Source organism: Aythya fuligula, chromosome 1 (assembly GCF_009819795.1).
Source record: "Aythya fuligula isolate bAytFul2 chromosome 1, bAytFul2.pri, whole genome shotgun sequence".
Classification (NCBI taxonomy): Eukaryota; Metazoa; Chordata; class Aves; order Anseriformes; family Anatidae; genus Aythya; species Aythya fuligula.
In genome coordinates, this window is record NC_045559.1 from 14,332,975 (window position 1) to 14,344,140 (window position 11,166).

The 11,166-nt window shown below is 45.3% G+C and overlaps 1 protein-coding gene across 3 annotated transcripts in view; it reads right to left on the minus strand.

Moving 5' to 3' along the window:
• The window catches only part of SRPK2 (SRSF protein kinase 2), a 142,459-nt gene extending 132,216 nt beyond the window's left edge, over nucleotides 1-10,243 (minus strand). For all 3 annotated transcript variants that reach the window (XM_032208135.1, XM_032208136.1, XM_032208133.1), the window contains exons 1-2: nucleotides 10,159-10,243; nucleotides 9,969-10,047 (exon numbers count right to left, since the gene is read on the minus strand). In XM_032208135.1, the coding sequence (XP_032064026.1) occupies nucleotides 9,969-10,047; nucleotides 10,159-10,174 (95 nt within the window). In that variant the 5' untranslated portion in view covers nucleotides 10,175-10,243. The remainder of the gene's footprint in view (nucleotides 1-9,968; nucleotides 10,048-10,158) is intronic.
• Between the last annotated feature and the right edge of the window lie 923 nt (nucleotides 10,244-11,166).

An 11,166-nucleotide genomic window follows, 5' to 3' on the forward strand; every position in this document is an offset into this window, starting at 1 on the left:
AGTGACCGCTGGCTACTCCCACTCTGGTAGGGGGGAGAAATAAAACCTGCAGTCTTAGGGCACTTTCACAGTTCCCTTTTAAATGACAGCCCGAACCCAGCCTGGCTGCCTGCCCACAGTTCAGCAGGACAAATCCAGACCAAAGCCCAAGCTTCTGAAGTCTCTCAAAAGGAATTCAGCATTTTACACCAGTCTGAATTTTGCTTTCACAAACGTCTAGGCGGGGAAGTCCTGAATCAAAAGCAGCTCTGTACAGCAAAGAGCTGTTTCTTTCTTAAGCGTGCTGGAAGAGGAAGGACCCATCCTGCTCTCCAGGCTGCACGCACCCCCTTGAAAACACAGCTCAATTATGCATTTCCTCCTCTTACCGCAAGCTCACAGAAGCACTGCAGTCACATGCATCTGCAAGCTCAGAGCAACCACCTAGGAAGCTCTTCTCTAAGTGCTTGGTACAAACCCTTGCATGCAGCTCAGCCTACAAAGATAGAATAACAACACACAGAGGTGAGCAGCAGCAGAAGGCAGCAAGCAGACAAGCAAACAACCAAACAGGAAAGTTACTGTGATGAGGGAAGAGAAATTGAAGAAACGGATCAATTAAGAAAAAGAGCCTCAAGAGAGAATTTTCTTTAGACCCGTAAATACACAAAAAACATCACTAGAACAATTTGAAAATTAGTAAACAATTGACTTCAGTATCAGAATTTAAGATGGAGATATTGTACTTAGTTCTGGCTCTTATCTCTACAACAGAGATATTAAACCTTTTTCCTCAGGGCTAGGAAAATATAATTGACCTTTAACTGTGGAGCTCTCCCTTCCATTTTTCAGAACCTGCAAACAAAGCATTGACAATAGCTCAAGGCAATTGAAGCCCTTGATGCTTTCAGTCTCCTCCATTTAAATTACTGACTTTTAATTGACTAACCTTAGCTGAGGAAAAACAGTATCAAGAAACATTATCTCACAGAAGTCTGTTCTGTGGTTTGCCTTTAACCAACAGGTTCAAGATAGGTCGTCTTTAGCATTAACGTGACTTCGTTACGCAGGACTCTGAGATCAAAGCCAAAAACATGCCAGCTGGGTTGGTGGACAAAACCAAAACGTGTGGTATTTAAATGTGTGCCCTGTTTTCATCAGAGGATTTCCAAATAGGTAACCTGAATTTAAAACTGTACACACAACTCAAACAAGTTTCTGTATTTACAGATTTTCATTTTGAAACTTAATAGCCCATCTTTTTTCATCCCAAAAGCTTATTCCCAATGTCTTCCATTAAACACAGAGGCTTCTTCTGTCTGCTCCAGCAGATAGAAACTGCTGCAATTATGCTCTGTAACGTGTGCTTTCTTACACTATGCTTCTTTCCAGCCCGTTCTCCACGGATTTCCTGCATATGATCAAAGAGAAATCCACTCAAATCCAATACATCCCCCAAAGGGAGCTCATCCTAAAAGGGGAGCTACTACTGGGGTAGGGAAGGGGGCACAGGAGGAAGAATACTGCCAAAGCTCTGCCGACTTTAAGCAGCACCACCCCTCTCACAGCGTGCTCTAACACGACTGCTGAACAGATTAAACAGGAGAAAGGAGAAAGCAAGGGTAAGGGTCATGAAAAACAGAGCACAGACAGGAAAACCAGGAAGCAAGGGTTATCACCTCAAATATATGAAAGCCAACGGTATTTTAAAGGTCTGAATACTGGGAACTGTAAAGGCAGGTGGAAAGGCCATTTCTTTGTTGCTTCAAATCTCAGTATCTTTTGAAATCTGTTTTTAAATAGTCTAACAAAATATGGCCCCAATCCCAAAGTCCTGGTAGTAAATTAGAACAGAATTAGTTATTGATTATTAGAATACAGGCTAGATTACAAAGATAAGAGCTGGGCACAATTACAACAGGAATCATCAGTAAGAAAAAGAAATGATTACAAATCTAACTGCTGTATAACAACACTTTTGTTAACCATCCCATCCCTTTTTTCTGTACAGAACTGAGATCACCTCACTTGCTTTCCTTAGATACTGGCATAATGTGGGGTACTAGCCTTCTGAATCTTTCCTAGTCCTCTTTAAAAGCTATTAAAAATTAACACGACTTTCTCCGGCAGTCTTCAGTGAATCATTCCAAGACCGAAAAAAAATAATGCTGACACTTTTGACACAGTTCTTAAATCTGAATTTAAATTATTATCTTTGTTTCATATCACACCATTCAGGACAGAAAGCAACTGCCCTCAAAGCTGTACAAAACCAAACAGAAGTAGAACAGTTTTCCTCGACCAGCTCTTTTCCACAGCATTTCTCTCAATACAATGCAACATGTCATCATGTAGAAGACTGCCTCTGTCTCAAGCTTGTGTTAGAAGGAGGTTACATATGGAAGAACAATGACTTTTCAGGAGCTCACAGCTACGCACATTGGTTAAGAAAAACACAAAATCGTATTTCAGGTGACTCCCCCCGACCCTGTGGAAGAAGGCACCTCTATCAATAGACTGGACTCACTGTTTATTTCTGAAGAGAGAAGAATTTGAGAGAGCTTGAGAGCATCACAAAAATAAAGAGGTACTGCACAGAAGTGTCCTTCAAGGGCAAAGTTTGCTTGTAAGAGCTCTTCTTGCACAGGCCTGTGCCGACAAGCAACAAGGCACCTGACAGTAAGTTTTAAGTTAGCATTTACAGAGTCTTACAGTCCCTGAACACGTCACAATTGATGGACAAATACAGGACTACCTCAAACTTCACAGGTGCAAGGTCATTCTCTATAGGAAGCCTTAGAGGTATCCAGGTAGCCTTTGATCAGCTAACAATCCACCCAGTGAACACCTACGTGCATGGGAACTCCCTGATAGAGGCTGCTCTTAAAAACACAACTTAGCTGTCACAGTGGCCATAGTACAAAATGATTATTTTGTTTAAGCACAACAAATGCACACGAGGAAGCACTAAAATACTTTGGTAATATCCTGACATCAACTTTCTAGTCTTCCTCACATATTTAGATCCAGGCTTCCTTCAAAGGATTAAAACAATAACACGTATAGAATGTAAAAGTTGCGTGTACATATATATGGGTGTGGGTGTGTGAGCATACACACACACCATACAGTAGACGATTTTAAAATGTAGTAGTATTTTCACAAGACAAAGCAGGAAAAGGAAGCTAGATAAGGCTTACTGCCTAAAGCTCATTGTCCGTCTTAAGCAATTACAGCCAGAGACCGTTCTCATTTTCAGTAGAGATATGGATTTACTCTTTTATTACAGACCATAAGAAAACAAACAGGTCGGCACTCTGTCAACATACTCAAAATAGCCGTGTGCTTACAAGGAGCATGTGCGGCTTCCACTACTGCCCTACAGCTCATTAGTTAACGGAGAAGTCGTCCGCGCTGCCTCTAGCTTCTGCCGTGAAAAGATGGCAACACCAAAGACTTCAACCCTTGAAAAACAGGAACGGAATTTAAAGCAAAAATCTGCTTTTAAATACAAAATCTTAAGTCTCTTAAGGATAACTAATAAACTTAGCTAACAAGGTATCGTGTGTGCTCCTCAGCAGGCCCAGCAGTTCTTCTCTACATGAGGAAACAGAGATAGTTCAGTCTAATGCAATGTTTTGATATAATGCTCTCATCATCCCGCACTTCTACAGCTTTAATGGAATTCCTAACTTTGCTAGGCACATTTCCTTCTACGACACAAAACACTACAGACAGTGCTTGAGACTGAACGCTAGCTTTGAGAAGAGTCACACTGTAAGACAGCAACAAAAAAGTTGGATATCTAGCACAGCTGTGAGAGCAGGTTTCTGTCCACGTTTTACTTCTGTCCTTTGTCTCGATAATCTACAGCTACCAAAAAGAATTGTTTGTGCACCCTCCAGCCTTTCTTCCCTGCCCACACATTAAATCTTTATAATGGTCAAAAAGGATATTTAGGACACGATCAAGGAGCCGAGTAATAAAGGAATTCTTTCTTTCATGTTAACATGTGTGAATTCAGTCAGGCTATCCAAAACTAAACACTGAGCCAAATCACATTATTTTTGTCAAACCAAATCAAATTTATTACACCGTCTGACATTCTAATTTATTCAGTAAAGATTTCCAATACGTATCTTCAAATTGTAGTTTTTTAAAAAAAAAAGCAGCCAATAACTTCCAGTCTGTCCTTATTTTGATAACGAAAGGAAGAGAGACATGTTTATATTTCAAATTCCACACCCAGGCCTTGTCCACAAAATTTATTACCATACTGCTCCGTAGTTAGAGAAGAACAAGTTAAACAAAACAAACATGCACTGCAGAACAAGCGGCCCTGTCCTTTATCTTAAATAACAGCCCAACAGCTCATCTCAATATGATCTGAAACACTAAAAGTAGGCATTTTCCCTCCCCGACCAACGCGCTCTTGTTCAGGAGTATTGTACTGAACTTCATTTTCCTTAATAAGACTGTTATACAATGTTATTTCATCAAAGAGAATTATTACAAATGAGATTAAAGTGCCAGGATGGTTTCTATAATCACTGCCTGTTCAAAAAGGAACGAATCTTGACAGATTTTCCTGATCAGGTAATTCTTTGATAATAGATGTGCTTATATGACAATCACAGAATGTTTGGGTTGGAAGTGTCCTTAAGGATCACCCAGTTCCACTGCCCTGCCATGGGCAGGGACACCTCCCAGCAGCCCAGGCTGCCCAAAGCCCCATCCAGCCTGGCCTTGGACACCTCCAGGGATGGGGCATCCACAGCTTCTCTGGGCAGCCTGTGTCAGGGCCTCACCACCCTCAGAGTGAATAATTTCCTCCTAACCTCTAACCTAAATCTCTTCTTGATTAGTTTAAAGCCATTCCCCATTGTCCTGATCTGACTGATCAAAAAGCTGCTCTCTGAGCAACTGTCGCTCCCCCCGAGGGACAGCGGTTGTCCCAGCCTCCACCTGGAAACAGAGCCATTGACCACCACACTCTGGGTGCAACCTTCAAGCCAATTCCTTACCCACTAAATAGTCCACCCGTCAAATCCATCCGTCTGCATTTTGGAGATCAGGGTGTCACGTGGGACTGTGTCAAAGGCCCTGTAGAAGCCCAGGTAGATGCCATTCCCTTGTCAACTGATGCAGTCACTCCATCGCAGAAGGCCACCAGGTTGGTCAGGCAGGATTTGCCCTTGGTGAAGCCGTGCTGGCTGTCTCGGATCACCTCCTTGTCCTGTGTGTGCCTTGCATTGCTTCCAGGAGGATCTGTTCCACAATCTTTCCAGGCACAGAGGTGAGGCTCACCAGTTTGTAGTTCCCCAGATCCTCCTTTCCACCATTTTTAAAAATGGCAGTGATGTTTCCCTTTTTCCAGTTACCAGGGACTTCACCTGGAGTTCTTAAATATGATGGAGAGAGGCTTGGCAGCTCCATCAGCCAGTTCCCTCAGGACCCCGGATGCATGGCATCAGGCCCCACAGGCTTGTACCTGTTCAGTGTCATCAGGTGGTCTTGAACCTGCTCTTCGCTTACAGCGGGAGGGACTCTGCTCCCCCCAGCCCTCACCTAGGGGCTCAGGGAAAATAACCACGGGTTCATGGTCAGTAACTACTGTCAGCACACAAACCTGCAAGACCTCAGCAGCATATTAGAAGTTCTGGTGCCATTCCCATTTCAGAAATCAGGTTGATTAGAGCTATGGGATATTTTCTTCCTAGATGACACCAGAAGGTGTCATAAGTCAAAATGAACACACCTAGTAATACACACATGCTGCTTTACACTGAAATTTACTTTAGATTCTATTGGATTCCACAAAAAAAAAAAAAAAAAAAAGTCTTTGCTAGCTGTTTTATTATGACATTACAAAGGTGAACACTAGACTCACTCAGGCATTCACGCTCAAGCATGTCAGAACTCCTACTCACATTTCTGTAATCAATACATGCAATTATTTACTTCTTTACAAAAGAATTGTATTATCTCTATGCTACTAAAATCAACTTTGTTTCTCTCAGCTGAATCCTTCTCTATGTTGTACTCTTTAAGAGGGCATGATGTTAAGCACTTGAAGCCTACATACACTGAGTGGGCAAATAACCAAGATAAACACTTGTAGCCTTGTGGTACACACAGCTTAATGAAATCTTAACAAAAATTGACAGAAATAGGAAAATAAAGCTCTAAAATATTTGTAGCAAGAAGACAAAAGGTTATCTAGAAAGGAGCCAAGGGTAGCAATCCCATCAAAATCACATTTTGAGTAAATAACCCAATCCGACACAGAGAGTGGACTTCTTAAATTGATCCATCCCAGGATAGGATGGATGTCTCAGATATCCACATACTGCAGCCTCAGACCACTAGCAGTCAAAAAAATATACAGAAAAATGCAAATAAATAAAACACATTTCCCATATACATACCCTTGAGGGAAAAAAAAAAAAAAAAAAAAAAAAAAAGTGAATGAAAAGGGTTGGAGGGTTTTCAAAAGTTCTGCAAGCAAAAAATAATTTAAGCCAATAACAGTCACCGTAACACTGTGCAAGAGGGTATTTTTTTCCCCTCCTCAAAGAGGGACTCTCATTAAGAGAAAGTTGAGAAGCACTGTGCTAGAGAAACATTGACAAGCAAAAGTGGATCATTTTCAGGCACAAAGGTACAACTATGATGTCATATATCCAAAAAATTTGATAGCTGTGCAATACCTACTGGCCCCAAGAAGTTAGTTATATGGAAGCATGCCATAGAGAAATCTGGCACTTCCCAAGTTCACTAAGATACGTATCCCTCACCACTTCCAAGAAGTATCACATGGTCATCATGCCCTGTACAGAAGTACTGCTAAAGACGAAACCAAAAATCCACTCTATGAGAAAACTGAAAAGGTGATCTTAATCTCTGGATTTAAGCATTTGATGGCCAGGCTTGGTAATCTTAAAGGTCTTTTCCAACCTAAAACTTTCTGTGATTTGCACTGACATATTCAACACATGAATCAATCCTCTCTCCATACATCCATAAGCTTCACGTTATCACCTGGATCTTTCTACATGCAAAACTCTGTCCTTTAACTTTAGGTAGAAGTTTAGAGTAAATGTTTAATACACAAACATCTTATTGCATATGGCTTCTGTCACATTCATTTACAAAAAGTCGAGCAAAATAAAAACAATCCAAGACAGAGATTTGTTCTAGCTGAAGCCAATACTAGTCTGACTAAGAAGAAGAGCTTATCACTCTGATGAATGCAAAACTTCAGACGTACCTCAGGGCACCTCTTACAGGCGCCCAGGCGCTACCAGTGCTAAATACAGGACAGCAAACACACTTGCCTATCTGTAAGAGAGTTTACCTCCAAACACGGGCATGGGCATCTGTTGAAAATGCTACTTCACAGACCTCTCTCAACGCAGATCTCACTTTTAAGGAGAAATAATTCACAAAGGACCGGAACTAACCATTTTGATTAATCTTCTACCTGACTCAGAAAATACATAAACGGTTTGCACACGCTGCATGAGAGTCCATCTATTATTACCAGAAGCAAATGCTAACCATTATTTTTAAATAGTGAGATATTATTCTTTTTCAGCAGTCTGGGGGACTGAATGTGAAGTGAGGCTGTACCAACTATGTTTTGTTATTACATACAATTTTAGATATAGTCTTAATCCAAAACAAAGTGCTTTCACTTCAGAACATGAGTCATTTAACTTCTACTTTCTTATTTTTCCCACCTATTACCAAAGTAATCCAGATTCACCTCCACCAGTTCTCATTCCTCACTTAAGGGGGTCAACGCTGAGCAGTCCCAGGATTGATCTCGCGGCCTTTCATGGCAATCAAGGTCACACCAGACAAAAAGCTATTCAGCGTCAAAGAGCACTGTAATTTCTTCTTGTGTCATCATCCTAATATTATTCAAACAAAAGCCTGCAAGTAAGTTACAATGCGATGTAGCTCTCCTAGCCAATTCTAGGAGAGGAATCCTGCAGCTCCTTTGAAGCACATTGTTATGAGCAACAATGGAAGTTGCTCTATAAAGCTACAACCCAACAGAGAAGAGCGTTAAAAAAAAAAAAAAAAAAAAAGCAGCTTTGGATTCAAAACTGAGTCACAATTAAGTAATTCACTACTTGGAAGTTATGTTACAGAATTTGTGCCCCCCAGATATCCGCATTTTCATTCACGTGATGTGCACCACAATCACTGTAGAGCTCTAACACACTGGTATAAGCTGTAACAGCTGGAATAAAAATAAAGGCTAAGAACTGGAAAAAACAGACACTTCTGATGAGATTTCTTTTCTGAAATAACGTTCACTTTACGTTGGGGGCCTAAACCACGTATTGCACTACATACAGAGAGACTTGAAATCTTGCAAGGAGTTTCCCAAGAAGCATAAAACGGAGTAGGAGGTCTCAATACCACACATGTGGTTTGAAGAGAAAAGAAAGCAAACACAGCAGAAAAGAAATGATGGCTCCGACGTCTACCACAGCAAAACCACCGTTTCCCGAGGCAACTGAACAGATTGGGCCACCGCATCTGGAAATGCCGACTCAGTATGGGCGAGTGGCCAGCTCCTGACTGAGCACCCTGACTGAACAGTGGCCAGTTTCTTCAAACATAAAGAGTACCAGCTCTGTGCTTACTGAAAGGAAACTTTTGACAGACTCATTCAGCAAGACATCCCGCTGCAGCCCTGGTTTAAAAAAAAATGTAACAGTAATCATTAAACACTATGATCCAACTAGACCAAAAAGTTATTAATAATCTGCTGGTTAAGACTCTACGAAAGCTACAAAACCCTAGAGGTTTTTATAGGAACCTAGAGTTCCTGTAAAGTTTGACACATTTCTGTTTTCAAAGTGGTAAAACCAAACCACGTAATGTTACAAACTGACTTTCAGAAAGGTTTCGGGAAACAATAGAACCAACCCAGTCGCATTGTGTATGTTGTGCCCAAGATTTATTTCCGTTGCAATAATTCCAACTTCATGCCACCAGCAGCGTAACGTGGCACCTATATGACACTGGAGGAAAGAGCAGCAGAACGGGGTGCAGACCACATTACAGCCTGACGACCACTACCACAGAACTTCATCCTGCGCTGGTTTCACCTGTCTCACAAGGAGAAAGCTCACTTATGGTAACTAAAAAAAGTAAATGAATACCGGGATCAGGTGGAGGTTATTATTTCTTCCTACAGAAATCAAAAAGAAAAGGACCTTACGCTTCAATTACTTTCTCTAACACGTAGCCATACCTTTACCCCATCACATACACGTGCCCATCGGTTACATCCAGCTATGTTCTTTTCTGTAACACGCAGCCAAACCTTTACCCCACCACACAGACATGCTCGTGGTTACATCCAGCTCCCCTGGTCTTCGGACGGGGCAAGCAGGAGGAGAGGGGAGCGCGGGGCAGAACCAAGCAGGGCCCCCAAGGGACAACACAAAGCCAGGAGGCTGTCACGCGTCCTAAGCCACCGGTAAGGTCTCCGTGAACCAAACACAGCTCAAGAAGCGCGAAAGGCTGCGAGGAGAGAAACTAAACCGGGGAAAACTCCAACGCCGCCTCATCGCAGGAGGGGCTCCGCGGAAAGAGGCGCCTGAGCGGGAGCACGACGGAGAGGTGCGTGAGCTTAAAAACGGGTATCAGGGAGTGAGAACAGACGGAGAACGCGAAGACAAGAGGGCAAAACACCACGATTTCTGCCAGCACCCGCGACAGGCACCGGAATAACATAATAACATAACACGGGGCGGCTGGGGCGAGGGCAGGGGCAGATGGCGGCACACGGGGGAAGGGCACGGCCGGGGGGGGGGGCTCGGAAAGGGCCAGGAGGAGGCGGCGGCGACACGGGCAGGCCGGGCCCGGAGCCGCCGAGGGGCTGGGGCCGAGGAGGAGCCGCGGGGGCCGTTACGGGGCGCAGCCGAACGCGGGGGAAGGAGGCGGGGAGCGGGTCCCGTACTCACTTCTTGTGGGGCGGCTTCTCCCTCCTGCCCGCCGCCGCCGGCTGCTTGGGCCGCCGCCTGCGGGCCTGCAGGGCCAGCACTGCGCGAGGAGAGAAGAACAACCGGGAGACGGCGTTAAGCACAGCGGCTGAGGCTGCCCTGCCTCGCCAGACACCCCCCGGCCCCAAATCCCCCTCTCCCGCCGCGGTACCTTTGCGTGAGTTCATCGCCCCGCGCCGCACGCTCCGGCCGGACTCGAACCCGGGTCCTCGGCGCCGCGCCCTGCCCTGCCCGGCCCGGCCCTGCCCTGCCCTGCCCCTGCCGCGTCCCCGCGCCGGGCACCGGCCGGCTGCAGCGGCCCCGCCCCGCCCCGCCCCGCTCGGTGCCGGCCCCCAGTGCGCAGGCGCCGGCGCGCTGGCGGCGGGGCCGGGGCCGGAAAGGCGGGGGCGGGGCGGCGGCAGGTGGCGGCGGGAGCGCACCTGAGGCGAGGCGAGGCGCGGCCCCTGGGTGGCAGCGGCCGGGCTCCACTTGGCTTGGTGTTGTTAAGTTATTGTCGTTATTTGGGGGTGCGCCCCGCGCTGGGATGCTGGAAACTTTGTGGCAGCTTGTTCTAATAAAGAATTATTTCGTAGAATTATGAATAAAGACCTCCAACAGCATCTGGCGCAACTGCCCCTACCACCACTATCACCCACTAACCGTGTCCCCAAGCACCACACGGCCCCAAGCACCACAGTATTTGTGTGAAATCTGGCACTCGTGCTACAGATCCCCAAGCACACGGTTCTGAGGGATGTCAGGGAAGGGATGGAGATGCGCAGGGCTCCCAGAGCTCAGAAAGAGGCAGCTCTGCCCTCCACCAGCAGCCACCTCCAGGGGTCCACCCTTGGGTGTCCCTGAGGGGGTTGTTCAGCTAGTAGCCAAGTGAAGCCACCCAAACACCACCCCCATCGTCCCTGTGCTGCTCCATGCTCGGGGTCAGGGCAAGGGAAGGATGAGAGGAGCCCCACAGCCCTGAAAGTGCCCCTGTGCCTCCCCAGCAGCCGCTCAGGGCTAGGTCAGCCTCAGCTTATCAGGAACTGCGGGGTCAGGTGCCAGAAGCAATTAACCTCATGACACAAATCCAGGGAAATTAGATTTCCTTAATTCTGATTCTCACTAAGTTATTTGCCACGACTGACAACTCTACAAGTTTTTTTCTTCCTGCAGACCGCGACAG